General features: G+C 40.5%; 1 protein-coding gene across 4 annotated transcripts in view; it reads left to right on the forward strand.

The window, feature by feature from the left end:
• The window catches only part of LOC120304729 (lebercilin-like protein), a 47,735-nt gene extending 24,160 nt beyond the window's left edge, over window positions 1-23,575 (forward strand). The window contains exons 1-4 of one of the 4 annotated variants that reach the window (XM_039335653.1): window positions 16,894-16,936; window positions 20,888-21,042; window positions 21,249-21,371; window positions 22,248-23,575. In XM_039335653.1, the coding sequence (XP_039191587.1) occupies window positions 21,251-21,371; window positions 22,248-22,624 (498 nt within the window). In that variant the 5' untranslated portion in view covers window positions 16,894-16,936; window positions 20,888-21,042; window positions 21,249-21,250 and the 3' untranslated portion in view covers window positions 22,625-23,575. Of the gene's footprint in view, window positions 1-16,477; window positions 16,937-19,623; window positions 19,962-20,887; window positions 21,043-21,248; window positions 21,372-22,247 lie in introns of those variants that run through there. The other 3 variants (XM_039335654.1, XM_039335650.1, XM_039335651.1) reach the window with 3 other exon arrangements.
• Window positions 23,576-26,262: the final 2,687 nt, after the last annotated feature.

Below are 26,262 nucleotides of genomic sequence, written 5' to 3' on the forward strand. Positions count from 1 at the left end.
GTCGCAGTGCTGTGAGTGGAGTTGGCTGTGATATGACTTGGAGCTGGCAGGGAAGAAGACTGGTATGCCTCCGCGATACAGGCCCTGATCCATCTGCCCATGGTGGAAGGGGACACCTTCTGCCCCAGGGAAGCCAGGAGGAAAGAAATAAAGAGGGCCTCTGACCGGCAAAATGGTGCAGTGCATTTAATGTAATGCCTCAGAGCCCTGCGAATGTCCAGTGTGTGCTACTGCCGCTCCAAGTCATGAGCAGAATCAGGGAAAAATTAGGCAAAATGACTTTCTGTGGTCTATGGAAGTGAGTTGACCTTGGGCATGAAGGTGGGATCCAACCGAAGGACCATCTGGTCCTGGTGGAAGACACAAAGATCATTCCTGATCAAGAGAGCAGCCAGCTCGGAAATACATCTGGCTGACGTGATGGCGATCAGGAATGCGACCTTGTAAGATAAGGCCCGTAATGGTATAGTAGTAATGGGCTCAAAGGGTGGTTTTGTAAGTGCATGAAGCACGTGAGGCATCTCCCAAGAGGGATATCTGTGTACCACGGGAGGTCTAGTATTGCATGCACCCTTGATGAAGGCGCGTATCCTAGGCTGGCGAGCTAGGGGGACTGAATTTGCGCAAGTGAGCAATGTTGATAGAGCCGCCACCTGCCTACAGATGGTCGCAGAGGCCAGGCCTCTGTCCAGACCTTCGTGAAGGTAGTCTACGATCTGAAGGATAGTCAATTGGTAAACATCCAGTTGCCACCTTCCGCATCAATGGCAAAAAATTTTCCAGGTGGAATCATAAATACGATTGGTCGCCAGCCTACGAGAGGCCTGAAACATAGTGATTGCCCATGGCGAGAACAACTCTTGAGTCATGATCTTGTTCTCAAGCGCCAGGTGACTAACTGTAACCATCGAGGGTCTGGGTGTTGGAGGACCCTCTGGTGTAAGGACACGCAATGCGGGGGAATCTTCCACGGGGGAGAACGGGAGATATTCATTAGGTTGGCAAACCAGGGCCTCCGTGGCCAGTACGGGGCCACGAGGATCACCTCCACTTGCTCTTGGAGCAGTTTGCGGATGGTCGCCAGGATGAGCATGGGGGAAGGCATAAAGTAGGCCCTCCAGCCACGGAGTCCACTGGGCGTCCGTCCCCTCCATCCCTGGGAAGTAATAGCAGAAGAAATACCTGGGGAGTGGGGCATTGCTCGAGGATGCGAACAGGTTGAGATCCAGTTAACCGAACCTTTGGGATATCTCAGAGAAAAGATCTGGATGTAGTCGCCATTCCGAGGGATCTATTATAGAGCAACTCAGAAAATCTGCCTGCCGGTTCTTCTCCCCCGAGATGTGATCAGCCCTTATGGATGCCAAGTTGGACTCTGCCCAGGATCCCAGCAACCGGGCCTCAGACATGAGGGACCTGGACCTGGTGCCCTCCTGCTGGTTCACGTGGGCCTTGAACGCCATGTTGTCCGTAAGGACCAATATGTGAAAGCCTCTGATCTGGTGGTGGAAGTGGCAAAGATCTAACTGAATGGCCCTGAGTTCCAGCCAGTTGATGTTGTGTCTCATGTCTGTGCGGGACCAATGGCCCTGCGCAAACTGAGACTGTAGATGGGCTCCCCAACCGAACAGGCTGGCGTCTGTCATGATGGTGAGGTGGACGGGCTCCTTGAAAGGTGACCCCTTGATAACCGCCTGTGAGAACCACCAGTGAAGAGACCTCAGGGTTTGGATCAGGAGCCTCACCTCCTGGCTAGATGCACTGTCGTTCAACTGCTGGAATGTTAGAAGGAACCATTGGAGCTCTCTCAAGTGGAATCTGGCCTAGGGAACTATGGCTATGCAGGAGACCATTTTCTCTAGTAGCTGAGAGAGCAAGACCAGTGGAACAGTGCGGTCCTTGTACACTCGACAAGCTAGGTCTCTGATGCTGTCCAACCGCTCCTGGGAGAGATAGACCATACAATTGTTGGTGTTTATGATGGCTCCCAGGTGCAGAAGTCTGGATGAGGGAACCGTCTGGCTTTTCCAGAGGTTCACCAAGAACCCGTGCTGTTGGAGGACCTGAATCGTTAGGTCCAGGTCTGACTGGGTCGCCCAGAAGGAGGATCAAGATGTCGTCCAGGTACCAATGGACATGTACGAGTGCCTTCCATAGATGGGCGGCAAGCACAGCCAGGATCTTGGTGAACATCCTGGGTGCCGAGGAGAGGCCGAATGGGAGGGCCCTGTATTGGAAGTGATGGCCCCTGTAACAGAACCTGAGGAACCACTGGTGATCCGGGAGGATGGGGATGTGAAGATACGCTTCCGTGAGGTCTATTGATTCCAGGAAGTCTCTCTGTCTGATGCCTCCCAGGATGGACTGGAGTGATTGCATCTTGAATTTTTTGTAAGCGATGTAATAATTCAGACCCTTGAGGTCTAGAATTGCCCTCCATCCCCTCGAGGTCTTGGGCACCATGAAGAGAATGGAGTAGAATCCCCTTCCCCTGCAATCTGACGGTACTGGTTCTATGGCCTGTATTTCCAAAAGATGGTGAATGGCCTCCTGCATAAGCCCCTGTTTGATTGGATCCCGAGATGTGGGGCAGGTGATGAAATGACCCGGGGGACTGGACAGGAACTCGAGGGACAGGCCATATTGAACGGTCTGTAATACCCAGCTGTCCGTGGTTGTAACCCCCCACCAATGGAAGAAGTGGGTCAGCCTGCCCCCTATGGGGAGGGTCACATGAGAGTCACTTGGACCTCCTGAAGGGATGTCCTGTCCCTTGAAATGGCCATTTGTTTTGATTCTGCTTTCTGGGCCGAAAGCCTGCCCTGTCATACGGATGGTCATATGGGCAGTCCTGTCTAGGCATGAAAGAACGGGAGGGTTGGGTGGTTGTGAGCCCAAAGTCGGCCAAATGACTGCCTACAGGGATAAGGAGTGGCACGCTTGTCAGACCGTTTGGTGAGATGAGCCATGACCTTCTGCTTGTCCTTGTTTTTCACAAGGTACGAGTTCAAAGACTCCCCAAAGAAGTGGTTGCCTTGGTAGGGGGCGGTTGCAAGATGCCATTTGGCCTTGGCGTCAGCCTGCCAGTGCATAAGCCATAGCATCCTCTAAGCTATAACGTTGGAGGCGAAGAACCTGGAGGCAAAGTTGGCCGATTGAAGAGTTGGGTCAGACACACAGAGGTAGAAGCCTCCTGTCCAGGCAGTCGATAAGCCCATGCCGCGAGTGCCCGGTCTACAACTTTAGAGAGCAGGGCCTCAAGGCGGCCATTGGAGAAAATGTCTCCAAGTTCTGGGTCCCTGAGTCCAGCTGCCATTGGGGTGAAGGTGGCCTCAGGGACTGAGCGTGAGGATGCCGGTCCTCGAACTGTGGGTGGGTTGGCAGCTGTGTTCTGATCTGTCGCTGTGGTCGAGGCATCCACCAAGGACCACACGCCCTGAGACGAGGGTGACAGACCTAAAGGGAAGTCAAAATCTGGGGCCGCCAAATGATTTGTCTCCGGCCTGCCTTACCTCTGCGCTCTGGGGAACTCCTTCTCCAAAGCCTGCTACCTGCAGCTGGCTTGCTTCTCCGCCAACTTGGAAGGCTTTTTCAGGGTGGCCTTAGCCTTGTTCTTGAGCTTACCTGCTGTCTCCTGTTTGGAGGTTTGGAGGATTTGTGCCGGCTGTAACTTGAGGACAGGGAGGTGGTGCTCATGAGATGAGGCCTTAGTTGGCCAGTCAAGGTGCACCAGAAAGTCCAAAGAAGGATGCAGAGGGCCTGAATTGAAGGCCTGGCAGGGGAACTACAAAAGGAGAGTTTACTCATGAGCTCAAAATTGCTGGCTGAGAATGGCCGAGCATCCTTCTACTCCAGTTAAGGACTGCATTAAAACTCATTAGTCTAATTGCTGGCAGTCCTAAAAACCAATCCACAGAAGAGAGTGAAAAGTGCCCCTACAAGCAGACCACCATTGTGGGCTGAATGATCAGCAAAAAGGGCTTGGTCAAAATGACAGCCACTCCGAATGCTCCAGGGGATTCCCTGGAGCGATCCGAAGCTCCGTGTGAAGCCAGGAGCCCTTCCGCCGACCCCACTAGCTGGAAACTTAATTTTGGAAGGTCTGTGAGGGGAACCTGCTTTAATGAGCAAACGGCTCATCTTTGGTTGCCAGACGCTTCGGCGGCACCCAAAATGGCGGCCGCAACTTGCCAGCCATTGGGGAAGCTGCCTGAAGCCTCGTGGGGTCATTTACACTGAGGAGCTGGTCGGAGCAACAGCACAAGGGATCCCATGAATGAGGATAGAAGGAAAGGAATTCACCCAGAGCCCTGGGGAAGGAAAACAAACACAAAAAAAATGGCTGCAGTCACCCCCCCCCCAACCAAGCCTCAGATCATCTGATCTGAGGCAGCGCTGATCCCATCACTTCTGGAAGAGAGATGGAGTGTGAGGAGAGGATCAAAGAATCCACCAACCTGCTGAATTTGAAAAGTAAGAGGAGAATCCAACAATGGAAAAACTATCTGCTAGCTAGTTAAATAGAGACCCAAACCTGATACGTCTTCAAGAGCTTGAGACCAAGTCAAGATTGGGTCTCCTAGCAACAGGGGGCATGTCAAGTTTGGCTAACTTGGTCTCAAGAGCAGGCAGACAGAGAAAACCCATTGGTGGATTCTCCATCTCCTGTACTGGAGAACAGTTGTACAACTTTTCCGAACTTCGATTACAAATTTGGATGATCACTCTTCCATTCTTTTTCAGTCCATTACTTTCAATATTTTATCAGTATTTAGATATGCTGTGTGTGTGTGTGTTTGTGTGTGTGTGTGTGTATCTATCAATCAGTCTGTATAGGGAGTTTTGAATAGTGTTTAGAGTGTTGGCTTAGCAATCCTACTTTAGGCATGACTGGTTGAGGAGTTCTATGAGAGTTCAGGTATGATTTTTCACAATGGGTCAATCCACAAATAATTGCATTAGAGATTGACTCAAGAAATTATATAAATGGAATTGAATCTATGTGATGAATTCACCTTTGAGTGTTTGGCTCTGAGCCGTATGTAAAAATATGTGATCCTTACTTTGCCAAATCTTATTTGCCATCTTGATATTTTTTTTAACGTTGGAGGTAAAACATTTCCTGAAAAGAAACCTCAGCAGAAGATCACATTCACGACTGACCACACTATCAATACTCAGGAAAAAAATAACATGGCTTGCCGTCTATTGTCATCAAGAGACCATAAAATTAAAGAATTGAAAAATGAAGTGGCTTTTCTGAGGAATAAATTGGAGACCTTTGCTACGGAAAATACAATCTTGAAGCGTCTTCTCAGGACATCTGAGGAAGAAGAGCGCAGGGCTTCTAAGAAGCTGAGAGAGGTTCAGGCGGAACTCTTAAAAACAACGGACGCCTTATTGACTTTCCAGAAACTTTCTGAAGAAAAGAAACATGGAGAGAGAGGAGAACCTTGTCCTAAATTAACATCACTTCCCCCAAAATTGGAAGCCAGTGATAAGAGAATCCAGGTAATATGCAACGTACATTGCTTAGAACAACCTAGCTGGGCTCTGTGAGACCCCTATAAAGAAATGCATTAAGAAACAAGAACAGCTTCCTCAAAGCTCTATTTTACAAGGAAATCTATTTGTATTCAGATTTTTAAATATTTATCCAGCAATTAGAGACGTAGATGTGCTGCATTAGGTTTCCCACTTCAGTTCTTTGAGAGTTTCTTATTTGCTGGAAGAGATCATAATTTCAAACGTCATTGTTAGAATACTTTTTCCCAAGCTTTAGAATAATAGTGATAATAGTGATAGGCGGTGACCAGTCTAGCTTTAATTTCCTGACACAGACTAGCTTGTCCAGCTGTATGACTTTTTACCAATGACTTCTTTCTTCAGTCCATCTCTAGGAAAATAGATGCAATAGGATCTTTTGGTATAATGCTAGCTTTTTACAAACCTTGTATCAATCCTTGAAGAAAAGGAGTAGCTGCACAAATATGCAATGAGGAAGATTTTGGTAATAAATTTTCATATCCATTAACGAAATCAAAATCTCAAGGTATAAAAAGACATTATTGAAAAATAAGAATGTAGGAAAACAAGAAGATTATAAATAGACTACTTGTATTAAAATTGATATTAGCTAAGCTAATTACTGATAAATCTTAGTTTCACTACACAATCCAAGTTGGATGTTGAAAAAGACTACCGGGGTGTTTTGAGTGGATGTTGGGCAAAACTTCTTGCTCTTCACACTTCCTTTCATTTTTGTACATTAGGCTTAGTTTTATAGAAAAATGAGATTTTTTGTAAGAATGACTCTTCCTTTAATTAGTCAGTTGATGACATTGGCCGAATCAGCACGTTGAAAATTATATATTGGTTAAACGTATCAGACTTAGCATCATACCAAGCCAAAAAATAAAGCATATTATGGCTTTATTAGAATTGAAATGAACAAGTTTTTACTCTTGTCTTCTTCTCTTCCTCCTCCTTCTCCTCCTCCTCCTCCACACCTCTTTATGTTAGCATTATAATACATATTTAATACTGTTTCCACAAAAATAAGACCCAGTCTTATATATTTTTTGTCTCAGAAAGAGGCATTATGTCTTATTTGCAGAGGATGCCTTATTTTTTTCCCTCACAACTGCCTCGCCTTGCTGTGGCATCACAAACATCCCTGTCAAGCAAAATCTTGGGTGTCTGCTCACCCACTGCATGTCAGTGCTGCTGCCACCAGTATAGGTGTAGGGAAGGGGAGAGATTCCCCCTGTGCCCCACACCCACTTAATTCAGGGTCCCCTCAGCCAAGTCTTCCACACCCCACCACCTGCCTTGCCTCTTAGAAATCCAGGCCTAATCACTACAGATGCAGAGGGGTAAATGGAGAAAAGCTGATTCATCAGATTTATTAAAAAAAAAAGACAGGCAGTGATTCCCTTTCTTCCGCATGGCAACTTGAAGAGTGCGGCCCAGGTTTTTTCAGTGGTAGGCTGAGCATAGCACTTGAGGCCTTTGTATACAAACCACACCCATACACAGCCTCCTGAAGTGGCCCCTGATTCTTCCATCCTGGGCCCCTTCCACTGCCTCATCTTCTTTCTGCTCAGTGCCAACATCATTCCCAAGGGCTACATGGGGGTGTCTGTTGTCTTCTTGGCCACCATTCCCAAGCAGTGTTGCCAAGTGCCTGCTAACACCAACCTGAGCATGGTGTGGCTCAATGCTAGCATCCCCCTGGATAAGCACGGTGGGCAGCTGGTGTAGTTCTAGTGCAGCAGCTACTCCCTCAAGGCCCTGCTCAACTTCTCTGCCAGGAACCTGGAACCCAGGCATGATGTCACTCTCAGACATTATCATGGAGGTAGGCAGGAGCTAGCTCACTTTTGGAGCCTTGGAGACATGGCAGGGGAGGCTTGCATCGCCTGGTCTCAGCGCAAGCTATGGGACAGTTGGCAGTGGAGGAGGAGGTGGCAGATGCTGCTGGGCAGGTGATCTGCAGAGGGAAGAGGGGTGGCCAAGACCCAAGAAAATTCCTCCAGAGGTGCATGCGGCACTCGAACAGCAATAGCAGAGCCTTTCACCATCATTCCTCCCTGGCTCTGAACCGGCAGAGGGGGACCGAGAAAGATGACCGAGCCTCCCCCACACATATTCCATAGCATGGCAGTCTGGCTCAGAAGGGGATTGAAACCGAAAGGCAGGTGGGCAGAATAGGCAGGTTGCCAAGAAAGGAGTGGCCTGACTGCAGGGACCCTGAGATGCACTGGTGCAGGGCATGTGGGCAGCTCCACCTGCCTCTTCTCATCTCATGGCAGCGGCACCAATGAAATCTGGATGGAGTGTCTTGACTAGGGCTTAATTTTGGGGTAGGGCTTATATTAGGGGCATGCATGAAAATCAGGCTAGGGCTCTTTTTCGGAATAGATCTTATTTTTTTGGAAAACACATTATATACTTTGTTAAAGTCAGAACTATTTTGTATCAATATATTTGGGAAGGACCTTTAAGGTCAAATTGAATTAATGGTTTATGAATTGTAAAAATTAAAAAAAAAACCGGTAAAAAACTTCACAGTTCCAGGAAAAAAGGTTATGTATCTTTCAGAATCTTTAGAAAAGGAAGAATTTGGCCAAATTATGCATTAGCAAAGAATTAAAATACGGATAAATGAGATACTGGGGGGAGTTATGCAATGAAATGTATCATCTCTGAAGATCTGACATTAATACAATAAACTATATTATCAACATAAATTTAATAATGCATTTGTTTAAGAAAGAGAACAAGAACTAAGCATAACATATTTATGCAGATGCAGAAACATCAGCCAGAGAAAGGTGATTCCTCTTCTTTTCCAAAAGGTAGCACAGATTTTCTTTCAGATTTTATTGTGAAATAAAAATATGATAACTCGTTTGACTCATCAAAAAATATTTCAAATCCTGGTTTAGTTTGCAGCAAAGTAGAAGTCACAGGCAAATTTATTTATATATATGTGTGTCAAATTTATATAGCATACCTGCCCATCACACTAGAACTACCTATAGTACAACATAGTATAGCTAGTATAGCTATTTGCATTAGTATCTAATAAAATGCAATAAAAGTGATATGAAAGCATAAGAATTAAATCACTTCAAACATGTCAGTAAAATATCACTTGCCTTTCACTGATGTCAGTCATGAATGTGTCATGTTTATTTATTTATTTTTGACTTTTCATACTTGTTAAAGTCAGCCAAGCAATACGAGGAAAGATCAGCCTAAAACCCAGGACTCTTGGGAAGCGTGAACCTGAAGGAAGTCGAATGACCTTCCACGAGGTATGGAACAGCTGAAAAAGCCTTTTATCGTTCTTAACTTCTGATTGTTTGTAAGTTTTGGTTCTGCTGATTTGCCATCTTCTTGTAACATGCATCTTCTACTTTTTTTTTTTTTTTTACAGAAAATCTATTACTATGTTATAAACATAACGTTGTTGCCAGAAAGGAAGCTCAGGGATGCAACTTGAAAATTTCTTATTGTATTAATAGGAAATTCTTGGGATAGTTAAGAAAATGTTTTAAGACATGGGATAATGTGTGGATTGTGATAATATTTTATACTGATCCATGGTTTGATTCTGGTTTGCTGAAGAAATAATGTCTACTTCATCCTCTCTCTTTCCTGGCTATTCTTATTATGCTAGGAATGGCTGCTTCTTTCCTCCCTTAATAACTTTGTCCTTCTTTTGAGCAGGGTCTTGGGGACTCTGTTGATACAGATAGTCAGAGTGATATCTATATACTATTAAAACTCTCTGGTTTGTCTCTGTGTAAGTGTTAAATGGGCAAAATAGTGTGTCGTATGGCAATCATTTTTAAACCAAGATACCTGAAATGGGCTTATTTACACTGCAAAATCTGGAACCCATGGCTTCTGTGGAATTGAAGTTAGGCAAAATTTATCAACCATTTTATGACATAAAATTATCATAAGACATATTAGGACATAATACAAAATGTCACAAAATATTTCCTTTGGTCAAATGCTGATCTTTGACCATGCTATATAGTTCAACATTTCAATATCTCCATGAATTTTTAACAACTTTTCTACTGTAGACAGTACATTAGAAGCTCTGTTATTGTTCAAGGCATTGAAGAAAATGGTAAGGTGATATCTCTGAAAAAATGACCCAATGGCTTGTGGATTCTCTGGCATTAACTGTATAGGACAAGGAAGTTCTCGTTTCAAGTCCACCTTCATTCACAATACCTTAGGCAACTTTGGTATTTAGTGACTATCAAATCAATCAAATTAATAACCTGGATTGGAGGAAATATGGAAGTCTTGAAGAAAAAGTGAGATATACATCTAAGAAATAAATAAAATAAAACTTTTATTTATTTATGTTTCCCTAACTTGGATTATCACTTTAATCTATGTTAATGCAATAGGAGAGTTTAGGGAGAGGTTAGATCAGCGGTTCTCAACCTGTGGGTCGTGACCCCATTTGGGATTGAACGACCATGGCAGTCCGCCATTTTTTTCCCCTTTTCCTTAGCTGTGCTACTCCCTTTCATTCTATTGGCTTTTGAAAGCCAATAGAATAGACTTTCTTGAATAGAGTCTAATTCTATTGGCTTTCAAAAGCCAATAGGAATTGTCCAGGCTGTCTCTGCCCTGCTGAGCCCATCAAAAGTCCCATTCTGCAAATGATGCTGCAAGATGTCTGCAGCGAAGGCGAGCTGTCTGGAAGTTTCCACCCCTCCCTGCTGAGCAACTACTAAAAATGTAAGTAAAATAGGGCCAGGGGTAGGAGGTGGGAGGCCGGTGGGCGCAGGGAGGGTTGCTCGCGAACGTGGGGCCCGGCGGGTGCCTTACCTCCCTTGGACTGGGCCAGCTGGTGGCCCAGCCGGTGGTCGGTCTGCTCTGTCTCTGCCGCTTGCCAGCTACGCCTCAGCCGGCACAGGGGGCGGCACCATGCATGCACGGTGCTCCTGGGCAGGGAAAGTCCTCGACTTACGACTGGTTGGGTAGTCCTCGACTTACGACCTGTTTAATTCTCAATTTACCACCGGTTGAGTAGTCCTCGACTTACGACCGGTTGGAGGTCGCGGCATTAAAAAGGTTGAGAACCACTGGTTTAGATAGATACTTTATTAGACAGAGTAAAATGAAACGAAGGATGAGGACTATAGATAAGTCTGCAATTGATGTGGAAGGGAGATGTAATGACACTTTATCACTTACACAGATAAAAGGTAACATGCATTTATAGATATATGCTTTTTTCTGTGACCTTTCAGGAATTGAAAGCCAACGCAGATGTGGAAGCATTATACATTATCGGTAAAAAAATTGAGCCTCAAACAGGAGTTCATCTCCCTGAAATATCACCAGTGCACATTTCAAACAGGACATTCATGGGTAAAAACCATAGTTCACTATAAATATTGAACTGTAACTTTTTCTTAAGGATTCAAACAGAGTGGCATAATGCTTTGTTTTAAACTGCTCTATGTTACTGTGAATAATGTCTATTCTTCAGAAGAAATCCAGAATTTGGCATTTTTCCTGGAGAAATTATTTAAACTGAAAGCGCCAATTTAAATAATTTGTGATACTTGATAAAATATTGTGCTTTTGTTACTGTTGTTTGTCTAACTGATAATGCATATGCCTAAATAGTTATTGTTGAAATAACGTTTTTTGCAGGATTACAAAGTGAAGAGAATGGCTCAAGGGTAGAAAAAAACATCCAGGATGAAAACAGAGAAAGGCAGAAGACCAGGAGAGAAAGGCAAGGGTTGGACTTATTCAAAGAAGAGTTTAATGAATTAAAGGCTGGACCATCATTTTTTTCTGTAAATCATGTTATGCCCCAAGTAAACAATCATGTTATGCCCCAAGGAAACAAAGAAGATAAGGAAGCAAAAGAAGAAAATTTGCATCAGGGATATCCCTCAACTGATCCCTTAGTCAGCCCAAGGATCCCAGTCAGTGCAAGGCAACATGGTGAATTAACCCACTTTTTAGGAGATTATGAGCCCTCATTTACCAAATTTCAAAATGAGAGACCAAAAAACAACCCTTCACCTCCTGTTGAAGAAAACAGGCCGAAGATACCACCAGAAAAGAAAAAGCTTCTGTTGGAAAAACTATTTGGTCCAAACCGCATATTAAATAACAAATGATGGCTGTGATTCCAGTCAAGCGGATAGATATTAGATAATAATCAGAGAATATTAGAACTACGACATATTAGAGTGTACATAGCAGATAGTATTAGAACTAGGATATATTAGATAGTAGATATTAGATAGTATTGAACTAAGTGATATTAGCTAGTAGATATTAGTATTAGAACTAGGATGGATAGTGGATATTAGTATTAGAATATATTAGATAGTAGATATTAGATAGTGTTAGAACTAACCAACATTAGGTATTACATACTAGTGTTAGAATGAAGCTATATTAGATAGTAGATAATATTAGAATTAAGTGATATTAGCTAGTAGATATTAGTATTAGAACTAGGATATATTACATAGTGGATATTAGTATTAGAATATATTATAGATAGTAGTTATTAGATAATATGAAGACTAGGAGATATTAAAAGTTTCTATAGTTACTATTGCAATAAGCATCACAAAAAACTTTTGTTAATTTTTTGCACATTTTTATAAAACATATATTAAAGGAATTTTGAAAAAGATGTTTTATGACTTATGCTTATCAATCAAATCTTATCAAATAAGAATTTCTTGAACCATCTTTTTTCCTACTTGAAATGAATAAAGGAGAATATTTCTTTGCAGCTTATAGTCAGTGATGCTGTTTCACCACACGAGGGAGCCAAAGACTGTAATCTAATTATATTTACTAGACCAATTGGATTTAATGTTATAAACTTTTACTTTTTGGTTATGTTTTGGGGCAATGGCTTCACGTAAGAGAACTGAAAGAAATGAAATAAGATTATCAGGAGAAGCTGAATTTTCAAGTGCTTTTTTGGATTAATGTACAGCAAAAACAAATGAAGTAATTCAGGCAATGGGAACAAAGCTTGAACTGCATTCTAACCAATGAGCCATGGTGACAGCGGTTAGAATCCAGTATCACAGGCTAACTCTGCCCACAGCCAGGAGTTCAAGCCTAATGGGGCTCAAGGTTGACTCAGCCTTCCATCCTTCCGAAGTCGGTAAAAGGAGGACCCAGATTGTTGGGGGAAACATGCTAACTCTGTAAACCATCTAGAGGGGGCTGTAAAAAACGATGAAGCAATATATAGGTCTAAGTGCTATTGCTAAACCTTACACACTTTTAAAAGAACTCGATGAGGAAATACAACTCTTAGCTGGAGATATTAAACAGAGAAAGGATAGAGTGTAAGAAATTAAAGTTTAGAAAATAAATATTGGGAGCATCTTCAGCCCAGAGTTTTGTGCCTTCACCTAGAAAATAAAGAAATAGATAAACTGGGTGGTACAGAGCCATCCAGATAGGCAGCAAAATTTAACCTCGCTGATTTACACACTGAATCACAATCACTATGGCATTGATTTTACATTCCCTATGATTTATTTATGAAAATTTCTATGGCTGCTGAACTTACTCTAAGCTGCCTGGAAGTTGCCTATTGAGTCAAAGGATTGTCAACTTCTATGTAACAACTGTCCTATTGAAAGAAAACTAAGAGGAAAAGGAAGCAGGTGAATAAGGTAGTGGTTTCCTTGGCAATGAAATCAGTTATGTGTGAATGCAACATGTTTGCTAAGACGTGCCACTGGGAGTAATTATGTAGCCAGGATATTAAGATAGGACTGCTTGGAGAATTTCAAAGTGGGTGTGGAGGGGCTAGAGAGAGAGTGATTTGGGGACACATCTTTAGTAAAAGTCTCTGAACACGGAGCAGCATCACTTTCCTTTCTTAAAGAGCAATCACTCAAGTAGCTTCCAAAGACTTCTGCGCACAAAAAAGCAGAGGTTTAGTGGCCCTGTAGCAGCTTGGCAAGCAGAGAGAATCCCCAGGGCATCTCCACTTCTCCAAGTTCAGCTGGTCCCTCCTCCTTTCCCCCACCTCAGTTAATTGGCTCTCGGGTATTTCCAGAACTGAAGAACCAAGAGATGATTGGTTTGTGAGAGTATTTGTTGAGAGGGACTTCACCTGCTTGTCACTTTAGATTGACGGGTTGGGAGCCCTTAAAAGGCCAAGTGCTAGCAAAGCATCATTCATTGCAAGTTGGTGGAGTGGGTGTGGTGGGAGAAAGAGGCATCCAAGAGCAGGAGGAGCAAGAAGGGAATCTGTTTCTTGAAAGATTGGTAATGGTCTTGACAGTTTTTTCTTAATTCAGTTAGGGCATTCAAGGAAAATTCTACATTGCCTTACAAAATGAAAAAAGGAAAATATGATTTGAAAGCTGACTTGCTTCAGCAGGGACCATTTTCTATAGACACCATCCTCGAGTCAGCAAGATTCGTTTGATATTGCAATTAACAGAAAACATCCTCAAGCAGGAACACCAATTTTGCATGTACAAAATTAAGAAACAATAACCACTTCTTTAAAGTTCCATTTTACAAGGAAATCCATTTATGTTCAGTAATTATCCAGTAATTAGAAACATAGATGTGCTGCATTTTGTTTCCCACTTCAGTTCTTTGGGAGTTTGTTATTTACTGGAATAGATAATAATTTCAAACCTCTAGGTTCAATTTCCTGATGCAATCTAGCTTGTGAAGCTGGTAGCTGTATGACTTTTTACCAATGCCTTCTTCCTTCAGCTCAGCTCTAGGAAAACAGATACAGCAGGATCTTTTGGATAATGCCAGCTTTTTACAAACCTTGTATCAGTCCTGAAAGACAAAGAGAAGCGGCACAACTATGTAATAGGGCAGTTTTTAGGGAAAAGTTTTCTTATCAATCAATAAAATCAAAATCTCTCTATATATTACAAAAATGTAGATACAGATTATTTTGTATAATTTTTTTTCACACGGTGGGCCAATTCCCATTTCAAAAATGTGAGCATTATAACCGAGATGGAGGATTTTTATCTTTTTGTAAACATTTTGCTAAACTTTAAGTTGCCTTCTTCAGATTTCTAATGCAATATTTGTACGATTGTAAATGTTCAATAATCTTTTTGATGGTTTATTTATAAGATGTTTATGATCTAGAAAAGCAGCTTTCGTTGATACTATTTCCTTTAGTCATCAATTAGCAGTTGCAAAGAAAAAGACAATTGAAGCTCAGTCAGTCACCGCAAATTTATAAATGGAAGTCAAGTTGCTGAAGCTAAAACTTAAAGTATTTAAAAAGTTTACATTAAAACTCTCTTACTGCAGAAGGCATCCGAGGTGCTATTAACTAAATGCTCATTTGAGGTAAGCCTATTTTGTTCTCTGGGACTTTCTTTCAGCCTGTAGCTATCTAAAGTATAGATTGCAGAAATGTATTAATTTATGTTAGGACATTTGAACATTACCATTTGTAGGAAAAGATATTACTTGAAAAGTGTGTCCCAACATGAAAATAATATGCTTTTTAAAGATGTTAAACAAGGCCTGTATTGATATATTTAATACTATAGACTTTGTTAATATCATAACAATTTTGTATCAAAATATTTTGGAAGGATCTTTAAGGTCAAATTTAACGAAAGGTTTATGAATTGTAAAAATAAAAAACATGGTCAAAAACTTCAGAGTTCCAGAAAAAAGGGATATTTATCCTTTAGAATCTTAAGAAAAGGAATTATTTGGCCAAATTATACATAAGCAAATAATTTAAAATACAGATAAATAAAATGAGATACTGGGGGGAGTTATGCAGTGAAATGTATGATCTCTGCAGAACTGACATCAATACAATAAACTATATTATCAACATAAATTTAATAATGCATTTTGTAGGAAAAAGAATGAGAACTCAGCATAACAAATATTTATGCACATCGGATGAGTAAAGATAAGCCAGAGAAAGGTGATTCATGTTCTTCTCCAGAATGTAGCAGAAAGTTTGTTTCATACTTTATTGTTAAATAACAAATATGATAATTATATTATTTGTCAAAAAATATTTCAAATCACTGCTCTATTTTCTTTTTTTAAACGGCAATACTAATTTTGTGAGCTCATTATTTAATAGTTATCAGTGCTGATTCTCATCATTTTCACTAGATATGAGAGATAAGGGGAGAAGAGTTTTATGGATATTTACTAACAAATCCCACTAAATTCAAAAGTCCTTTGTTACAGGATAAAATGCCTTATATTTTGATGACTTCTAGAGCCTTTTAATTTGGTATACCCCAAAGTCTGGCTGTGGAAATGAAACTATTACTTCATGCCATGCTGTCATTATACAAATGAGTTAAATTGTGTATTTTGAAGCAAAAAGTGTTAATATCAGGCAAATTTATATATTTATTTCTTAAATTTATATACTATAGCTGCCCATCCCACTAGAGGTACATATAGTTCAAGATCACATTATTGCTGTTTCTTCCTCCAAATTTAAAGCCACAATTATTTTTTTCTCAATCCCACCTCCCCTGTATGCTTTCAACATATAGGTTGAATTAATAAGAAGAGTGCATATAACCATTTTTCACCCCTTTGTCTATCTCTGCATTTTGAATGAAATACAGAAGTGGTTTACCATTGCCTTGTCCCAGGTGGTATAAAAGAATCCCCATGCCATTGCCACTGAAGGGATTATCTAACATTGTCCTATGATGCTGCTGCTATCCAATATACACAGTCCTCAAATTATGATTCAATGGAGCTCAGAATTTCCATCATAGGTTATGATGGTCATAAATCAAGGGACCCATGTTACCAACCTGATTTTACAACCTTTTTTGCAATGTTTCTGAAGTGAAGGCCCAGTTATAAAGCAAATGATGCGATCATTAAACACTGTATTTGTTAAGCAAGCCAATGCTTTCTTACGGCCATTTTGTTGGCAGAAACCTGCCCCAAAGTCCGGTTTCTTGGAAAATACACTGTAATTGGCCTTAAAGAGAGTTATGTGACAGTGTGGGGGGAAACAGCATCAGAACTCTGAAATTGGGCTGTAAGTAATTTGGGAGGAGCATCAGATCTCTGAATGCAAAGCAACTGTTTGTTAAGTGAGCAATATGTCAGCCTAGGCCGAAGCCACCAGAACTAACAGTGAATGCATGTAAGCAGGGTAGAGAAAAGCCAGGAAAAAGAACCAAGGCATGAAGGAAAGAACAAAAGTTTGGCCTAAGCACATAGCAAGCCCCTCCCCACATTTGGCAACCAAGGAGTTGGGCCTGCATGGGAAGCCTCTCCCATCAACACTGAGGGATCAAAAGAGGTCCTGAGGCCTGCCCAGACTTTGGGGTCATTTTTGGATCAGGATTTGGCAGCTTCTGTCCCTCTGGCTAATGTCAAGCAGCCTAGTTGTGGATGTGGGGTAAGTACGGATGAGTGTGTTTTTGTGTGCATGTGTGTAAGACCAAATAGATCTACTTCATAATCAGTCAAAGTCTGCTGTTATTTTTAATTCACTGGGTCTCTGTGTATTTTAAAGAGCCATTTGTGCCTCAGAGTTCAGTTGAAACTGGTTTGAGTGTGCCAATTTTCCAGGGATATGAGGGTGTGAGTGACAATAATCTGAGCGTGAGAGCACACCTGTGTAACAAATACCTGTAGTTTCTGGCTTGCTTCCTCTGAGCAGCTGAGATGATGTGACCTTGCTGGAAGTAGAGACTCTGGGTGTTTTTCACTCATCCCCCCCAGGAACAGCCTTTCCACTACCACATGCCTTCTTCCTAGAGTAGACAGAGGGTGATTAGCCCCAAATCACCCAGTTTGTTTCTGTGTATGGTTTGCTGAAGATATAATGGCTACTTCAGCCAACATGCCAAGACAAAGCCAGCTATAAAAAAAGTCAAAGCAATTCTCCAAACAAAACTATTTCTCATCCACTTGCATGCCCAGTGAGGAAGTTCAGGGAAGGTTTTGGTGTAGCTGTCATCTTTTTCAGGAGGTGGGAAGATGGCAGTTCTGAGTCTATTAACTGTTGGAAATCCCTTAAAATATGGTTTTGTCAGCAGGCTTGGTGATCCTACAGAAATAGGGAACTGCAAATGGCACTGTTATGTGTAGGATTTTGAATTAACTCTCCAAAGGCTTTGATTATATTTAAGGTTTTTAAATTGTTTTTACTGTGTAGTGGGTTTTGGAAGGCATTAACCAGATCGGGTTAATACAACAAGATTTATTGCAACAGAAAACAGAACTGACTTAACCATTATACTTGCTGCCTCTAGGCGGCGACCAATCAATTCAAACGGTGTTTTCCCATTCAAACTTGAACTTAACTTTTCCCTCCAAAACAGTTAGAGGTACGTTTAAACTAAAATACATTAACTCCTGATATCAATACATAACAGTTTTAATTCATTATAATGGTTTTGTCTGAATATTGTGTTTTGCCTAGTCACATGCATGAGATGGACAGCTTTATAAATGTACTAAATAAATAAATAAAAGATTCCTGCAGCACTCTTTCTCTCTCTTTTCTGGCTTGTCTTAGATCCATACAGGCTTCTCCGTATTGTGCTAGGATTCGTTGCTGTTTTTCTTCCTTTATATCTATGTGTTTTCTTTTAAACAAGGTCTTGGGGACTCTGTTTATGAAGGTAGTCAGAGTGATATCTATATACTATTAAAGCTCTCCAGTTTGTCTCTGTGAAAGTTTTAATTGGGAAAACAGTGCATTATAGGGCAATCATTTTTGTACCAAGATACCTGAAATGGGTTTACTTACGGTCCAAAATCCAGAATCCATGTCTTCTGTGGAATTGAAATTGTGCAAATTTTATAAAGTATTTTATAATATAAAATTATCTTAAGATATTTTAGAACATAATGCAACATGTCACAGAATATTTCCTTTGGTCAACTGCCGATCTTTGACCATGCTGTACAGTTCAACATGCCTATTTTCAAGGCTGAGACATCTCTGAATATCAGCCTGACTTTTTAACAACTTTTCTAGTGTAGATAGTACAATAGAAGCTCTGCTACTGTTGAAGGCATTGAGGAATCCGGTAAGGTGACATCTCTGAAACAATGACCCAATGGCTCTTGGGTTCCCTGGTCTTAATTGAAATGCTGACTAGGACAAGGGAGTTCTAGGTTCAAGTCCAACTTCAGTAGCAATACCTTATGTAACTTTGCTTTAATGGCTATCAATCAAATAACATTGAGTTTTTATTGTAATGCAATGTTGGAGGGGATATTTAAATCTTAGAGAAAACGTGAGATATAAATCTACCAAATAAATAAAATAAAGCCCTTATTTATTTATGTTGTCCTAAATTGGATTATCATTTTAATCTATGTTAATACAATATTGGGAGAGTTAAGAGAGAGATTTTATTAGATGGAATAAAACGAAACAAAGGATGATGACTATAAATAAGCCTGCAATTGATGTGGAAGGGAGGATATTAATGGAGATTTAATGACACTTTATCACTTACTCAGGTAAAAGTTAACATGCATTTATATATATATTTGCTTTTTTTCTGTGATCTTTTAGGAATTGAGAGACAACATAGATGCAGAATAATTACCGTATATTCCGGCGTATAGGGTGACCCGGCGTATAAGATGACCCCCAAGTTCGACGCCGGGTCGCAAGACGATCACGCCAAGTCGGAAGATGATCGCTGCCGAGTCGCATATAAGACGACTTTCTAGGCATGCGACTCGGCGTCGATCATCTTATACGCCGGAAATAACGTTATTTCCAGCGCATAAGATGATCGACGCCGAGTCACATGCCTAGAAAGTCGTCTTATACGCCGGAAATAACGTTATTTCCGGCGTATAAGACGACTTTTTAGGCATGCGACTTGGCATCGATTGTCTTATACGCCGGAAATAACGTTATTTCCGGCGCATAAGATGATCGACGCCGAGTCGCATGCCTAGAAAGTCGTCTTATACGCCAGAAACTACCTTATTTCCGGCGTATAAGACGACTCGGCGTATAAGACGACCCCCGAGTTCGGAGGCTGTTTCATCGCTCTCAAAAGTCGTCTTATACGCCAGAATATACGGTATGTAAAATGGATAAAAAGACTGAACGTGAAACACGAGTTCATCTGCCTGAAAAATCAGCAGTGCACATCATTTCAAATAGGACATTCATGGGAGTAAAAACATAAAATGACTATAAATGTTGAACCATAAAAATCACAAAGCATACCTTTTGCTTAAGAATTCAAATATAGTGGCATAATGCTTTTATCATAAGTGCTCTGTGTTACTGTAAGTAATGTCTATTCTTCAGAAGACATTGACATCTTTCTTGGGCTCTCCTGATAGGAGGACATTCCAGTCAATCTTCTTTAAGCATGTGTCTACCTGTCCTCACCTGAAACTTGAGTCAGCCAGAGGCTGAGGCACCCCAAGTATGGGCTTAGGTAATCTACTAGTAGAGTGTTTTTGTGGTTGCGCACGAGGAGTGCTTGTTTCGGGTTGTGGATAAGCAAAGATAGCAACAGTTAAGGGGAAGCAAAAACACATGGAAGATAAAGGCCTGGTAGAAGAGCTCCTCCTAGGGACATGGAAAATGGAGCAGCCACTTTCCCCCTCCAAGTTGAATTGTGCTGTCAACTTCTGTTATGTCCAGCTTCCAGTCAGCAAAGCAGGCATTTGTACCCCTGAAGCATTATCCGTGGACATTATTGTGTTACTCGCTGAAACCGTGCGATTCTCATAATACATTTTCCTATGTCACTCGTATTTAATTAAATGACTAAAGAACTGAAATCAGAAATAGCCCAAAATGTTAATGTTTATAAATATTGTACAACAAAGGAATATTTAGAAACTAATTTTTATGCATTTCATTTCTCCTTTCTATTTTGTCTGTTTGTGTGTGTTATCTGCATGTACAAGTTTTTAAAATGTGTAGAAAAAAGGATAATCTTGAATGTTGGGGAGTTTCTGAATGAGCAAGGAATAACTTGCTACTTTTTTGACCTTGATTTATCAAGAACACCTTTTCTCTCTATTATGTTTTCCAAAAGTAGCTGGCTGAAAGCTTGAGCAAGGGATTGGGATAGAAGACCTCTAAGGTCCCTTTTTTCTATTATTTGAATATCAGTCCAGGCATTCTGTGAAATGTAATACTATTATTTTAGTCTTTTTTGCTCCGTGAAAGAACTCAGGGCTCTGGAGGCATAATAAACACATCAATTCTTTAAGAAGTGAATAATATAATGCAAGGGACCAAAATTGTGCTGATCTTTTTTGGTACAGAATCAGAGCAAATAACTTTTAAACGGGTTAGATGAAGCCTTAAAAAAATCTTGACATCATACATTGTTTCCTTGTCTGACTTCAGTGCCATTTTGTTTGGGAAATATAAAGTATAATTCACAGTCTTCCCTGCCATTGGGGGAACGATGGCTTCTGATGATGCATCCCTTCATCATACCCTCAAAGAGGAGAAGACATGTGGATAATGTAGAAAAAGTGGAAGCTCAAGCGATTCTCCAGGTAGGCATAGTAAGAAGACCAAAATCAGTAAAGGCAGTAACTGTAGCAAAAGTTCCAGCCAGTCTGGAAGTGCTCAATTTCACTGTTCCAATGACTTTAGTGATAATGCTTCAAGAACGGCTGTCATGGCAGCAACAACAGCATTTGTTCAGAAGAGAACAACTCTGGAACTTCTCTAAACTTCTATTACCACAATTTTCCCTCAGATATGTCTGAAACCTCCACAAGCAAAGAGGGTGGCAGCTTCATTATTTCATTGTTCCAGCAGCCAGAAACTACAGAACAGAATTTACCAGAGAAGAAAAAGGGAAACCATCTCCATGCAAAAGGTAAGAAGGCCACCGGTCACACAGAACACACCTTTCCTGAAAAGGAAGCAGTTGTGCTATAACACTACTTTTGCGAGCTAGCCTGACACTTCTAGATTGTAGAAAGTATACTATATTTTTGAGAGTCACACAAATCTAGTTAAATAGTTTAAATAGTTAAACTGCATATGGTTGATTAATATATTAATGTTTTGCTTTGAACACTCTTGGTCAGTAATTCTACACTTTAAGTAATGGGGGTTGTGTTGATGGGTTCAATTCACCAGTTTTTGGTGACGGGAATAGTTCACCATTGTCATGGTCATACAGGTGTCAGTGTCACATGGTTTCAATAATTACACTAAGGGACAGGGAATGGGGTCCAAAAAAAGAAAAGGAGTGTGCAAATTTGAGTGGTCACTCTTACATTATTTTGAGTCCATTACTTTCAGTGTTTTGTCAGCATTTATATATGGTGTGAATGTTTGTGTGTGTGTGTGTGTGTGTGTGTGTGTGTGTGTGTGTGTGTGTGTATCAATCCATATGTCTAGGCAGTTTTGTACAGTGCTTAGGGTGCTGGCCTAACAATCCTGCTTTAGGCACGAATGACTAAGGAGTTCTAGGAGCTGAGGTCCATGCAACCTAAAGTTGTCTAAATACTGTTTTAGCATAGTACGTGAGTATAGCAGTTATAAAAGCTAATATTATGAGAGTTCAGATATAATTTTTCACAATAGATCGATCAATCAATAGTTGCATCAGAGATTGACTCAATAAAAATAAGAGAATCCATGAGGTAAATATCTGTTTGAGGATTTGGGTCTGAAGCTTAGGTAAAGTTATGAGATTCTTACTTTGCTCAATCTTATATGCCATCATGATATTTCTTTAATGTAGGAGGTAAAACATTGCCTAAAAAGAAACCTCAGCAGAAGACCACATTTATGACTGACCATAACATGGCTTGCCATCTATTGTCAGCAAGAGATCATGACATTAAAGAACTAAAAAATGAAGTTGCTGTTCTGCGGAATAAATTGGAGACATTTACTGTGGAATATAAAATCTTGAAGCATCTTCAGTCTCAACATTTAAGAGCAATCAGTAAATATGAAAATGCACAGATTAACCTGCCTGATCTTTTGGTCACGCAGTCTAATAAAGTGCTGACTCTGAGATCACTTCTCAGGACATCTCAGGAAGAAGCTGAGAGAGGTTCAGGCAGAACTCTTACAAAGAAGGGACGCCTTGCGGGTGTTGCAGAAATTTTCTGAAGACAATTAACATCATATACCCAAAAATTGGAAGCCAGTGATAAGAGAATCCAGGTAACGTGCAAGTTACATTGCTTAGAACAACGTAGCTGGGCTCTGGGAGAGCCCTATAAAGAAATGCTTTAAGCTGACTTGATTCAGTATGCAGTAGGGACCGTTCCCTACAGGCACCATCCTCAAGTCTCCAAGATTCCTTTGATATTGAAATTAACAGAAAACCTGCTCAAGGAGGAACATCAATTTTGCACATGCACTATTTGTATTCAGATTCTTAAATTGTTATCCAGCAATTAGAGACATAGATGTGCTGCATTTGGTTTCCCACTTCAATTCTTTGGGAGTTTCTTATTTGCTGGAAGAGATAATAATTTCAAATGTCATTGGTAGAATTGTGGCTCGTTGCACAGTCAGCCAGATGTCCAGACTGGATTTGAAAGTTTCATCCACCTATCCAGTCCTTCTCAAGGACATGGCAGAGGCGTTATTACTATGCTTCAGCACACAGTCAGTCAGACGTTAGACTGGATGTGGCTTTTTATCACCTACTAAGACCTTCTGAAGGGCCTGGGGTAGGCAAGTATGTGTGTTTGGTAGTGTTAAAGGTATTGTCACAGGATGGAACCTGTGCCAAGCAAAGCTGCCTTTGGCAACTGACTGAGGGTGATTTTGTCAGTGCCGATGGTATTTAAGTGGTGTCCTAGTTGTTTTGGGATGGCATCCAAGCCACCTATTAATTTTGCTCTCTTTTGCTACAATAATTCTAATTCTGTTTACTGGTCTTTCAATTTCGTTATTTTCTCCAATTCTTTCTCTGCTTTTCTGCTGTCTACAAGAATTGTCATATCCTCTTTCTGGACATCATCATTCTTATTCATTTGCCACCCAACTTATGGTTCAAGGTGACAGCTAGCTAAAGGAGCAACTTTGTCTTCATTTTTTCCTAGCAGCATATTACAGGTAATGGTCACCAACAGCATTCATATAAAAACCCTTTAGTTTTCTTAGTTGTGTTTTTCTTAAAAACTGGATGGAAAAGGGAACTTTTCCTATGGCTTACTTAAAATGCCCTGTTTGGAAAAATCTTACTGCAATTTAAAATTACACTATATCAGTGTCCTCTGACTTTTTGTTTGAAGTCTGTAATTAAATGCAGGTTTAAAAGCTTAAACACTAACTGGTATCTTCCGAAGAGAAAGTTACTTTTGGGATTGGAGAAAACTCCTGAGAAAACCATGGTCAGCCAAGAGAACAAATCAGTCAATCATCAAATAAACCAGCTCAGAGTTTTCACTCAAGGCACCAATGACCAGACTCAAATTATCCCACTTGGGACACATTATGGAAAGACCAAGCCCTCTGGAGAAGGTTCTAATGCAAGGAAACGTGGAAGGGAAAAGAACAGGGTGACCCACGGCAAAGTGGATGGACTCGGTTACTGGAGTGAAGAGTGCATCATTGAAGAGCTGAAGGACCAGATTACAGGCAGATAATGATGAGGTTGCTAAAAATCGACCAAAACTCCTTTCTTCTTCCAATTTTTCACCTTGCCAAATGAACACTTCTGAAAAAAAACTCAATTTTATGATCTTAGATTGTCCCAATAAACTTGTTCCCCTAACATGCATTTTACAATTCTTTCTATCATATATAAATTTATACCCTCCATCAATTTACCCAGACCAAATTTCATTGTACTCGGTGGAGCCTACACTAAAGTTGGCATGCATATCTTTACATACTTTTTTGGGCTTGGTTGATAGGATAGATATTTACCAAGGAAAATTATAATATTTATAAAATGCTCTTAAAAAGTGGGTTTAATTCTGTTTGCTTTTTGATTAAATCAGGAAAAAGGAGTTGTTTCATAGGCCAGGATTGAGGAGTATTACGCCCAGCAGAAAAACATAATTTATTGAATGACTGCAGTGAGGAGCGGGAAGGAAACTGGAGATGACAGAGTTATAAAAACGTCTCCTTAACGTCTGCCATCTTACCTTTTCCTTCCATTCAACTTTGCCTTACAAGTCCCATGATGCTCAGAGAAGAATTTCTCTAGTTGCCATGGTAGCAAAGATCTAAACATCAACTTCTCTGCCAACGAAGCCCAAGAACCGGGTAACGTGAATAAACGGACCACGGGTAGAAGTCTCTGCCTGGCATCGTAGGAGGGCAGTGTAAACCCTGGATGCTTAGTGGGCACTTTGATTTCTGTTCTCTGGGCAATCGAGGAGTGCTTGTTTCGGGTTGTGGGTAAGCAAAGATAGCAACAGTTAAAGGGAAGCAAAAACACGTGGAAGATAAAGGACTGGTAGAAGAGCTCCTGCTAGGGACATGAAAAATGGAGCAGCTACGTTTCCCCTCCAAGTTGAATTGTGCTCTCAACTTCTCTTATGTCCAGATTCCAGTCAGCAAAGTAGGCATTTGTACCACTGAGGCATTATCCGGACACATAATTGTGTGGCTTGCTGAAACTGTGCGATTCTCATAATATATTCTTCTGTGTCACCCATATTTAATTAAATGACTAAAGAACTGAAGTCAGAAATAGCCCAAAATGTTAATGTTTATAAATGTTGTACAACAAAGGAATATTTAGAAACTATTTTTATGCATTTCATTTCTCCTTTCTATTTTATCTGTTTGTGTGTGTTATCTGCATGTTTAAATAACGTACCATGAAGATTTTGGTACTTAGCCCTTAGACTCAGATTTTTTTCCATTTTATGTACCTTTTTTACACTTAATTTCTCATCCATGATAACTGAGCATTCACAATCTCTGCCTCAATTAGATTTTTTCTTTTCTCATTTCATTTGTTTGTTCACACTTTTGTTATTTCTTTCAAAGGAAGTGAAACTATTTTTTTGCTTCTTTAGTTTTTAATTTGGTTTTAAATATATATTTAAATATATGTTGGGCTCAGAACCATCTTTCCAACTGCTTTGTCATTTGTCTTTCTAAAAATTTCCTTGATCATATTTTCTTATTTACAGATGAATTTATTTCAGCAATGGGGACTAATCTTTTTTTCTTTTTCATTCTCTTCCTGCAAAAATCCTCAGACTATTTTTTTATTTTTAAAACTGCTATATTTATCCCCATTTTTGTTCCTACGTTTATTATCCAAGGTTATTTTTCAATACTAATTCTCTTTTCTGCCCCTCTCTTTTCCTTAAGCCAGTTGCATATATGATACATAAGTAACATACAACTTTTCTCTCCTTAATTTCTTCTAAAAATCAATTGGCTTACTCCAAGGTAAGTGGATAACAAGACAGGGAAACTAATCTCTGCAAATGATCTTGAGCTATAGGTAGCTTCCCAGACGCTTTTTTCCACTTCTTCAACAACATCTCCTCCCAAGTGAATGAAGTAAGAAAACCAGAGTCTTCATTTTTCATTTTTGTGGTGGGGGCCTGGGGACAAAATGAGTGTTATAAGCCGTGTAGGTCTTAAGAAACTATCCTTCAAACTAAAATTCCTCTTAGAAATAAGCCCTGCTCATTTCTGGAGTGCTTCTCTTGTTTGTCTGTTTATTCAGAATAGCTGTATGCAAAGGCTGTTTTTGCTCCCCGATCAAAAGAACTCAAACCCATCTGAAATAAGAGGTTTCAGGTAGGTAGGGATAACCAAAAGGC

Source organism: Crotalus tigris, unplaced genomic scaffold, assembly GCF_016545835.1.
Source record: "Crotalus tigris isolate CLP2741 ecotype Arizona unplaced genomic scaffold, ASM1654583v1 scf7180000017644.4837335, whole genome shotgun sequence".
Classification (NCBI taxonomy): domain Eukaryota; kingdom Metazoa; phylum Chordata; class Lepidosauria; order Squamata; family Viperidae; genus Crotalus; species Crotalus tigris.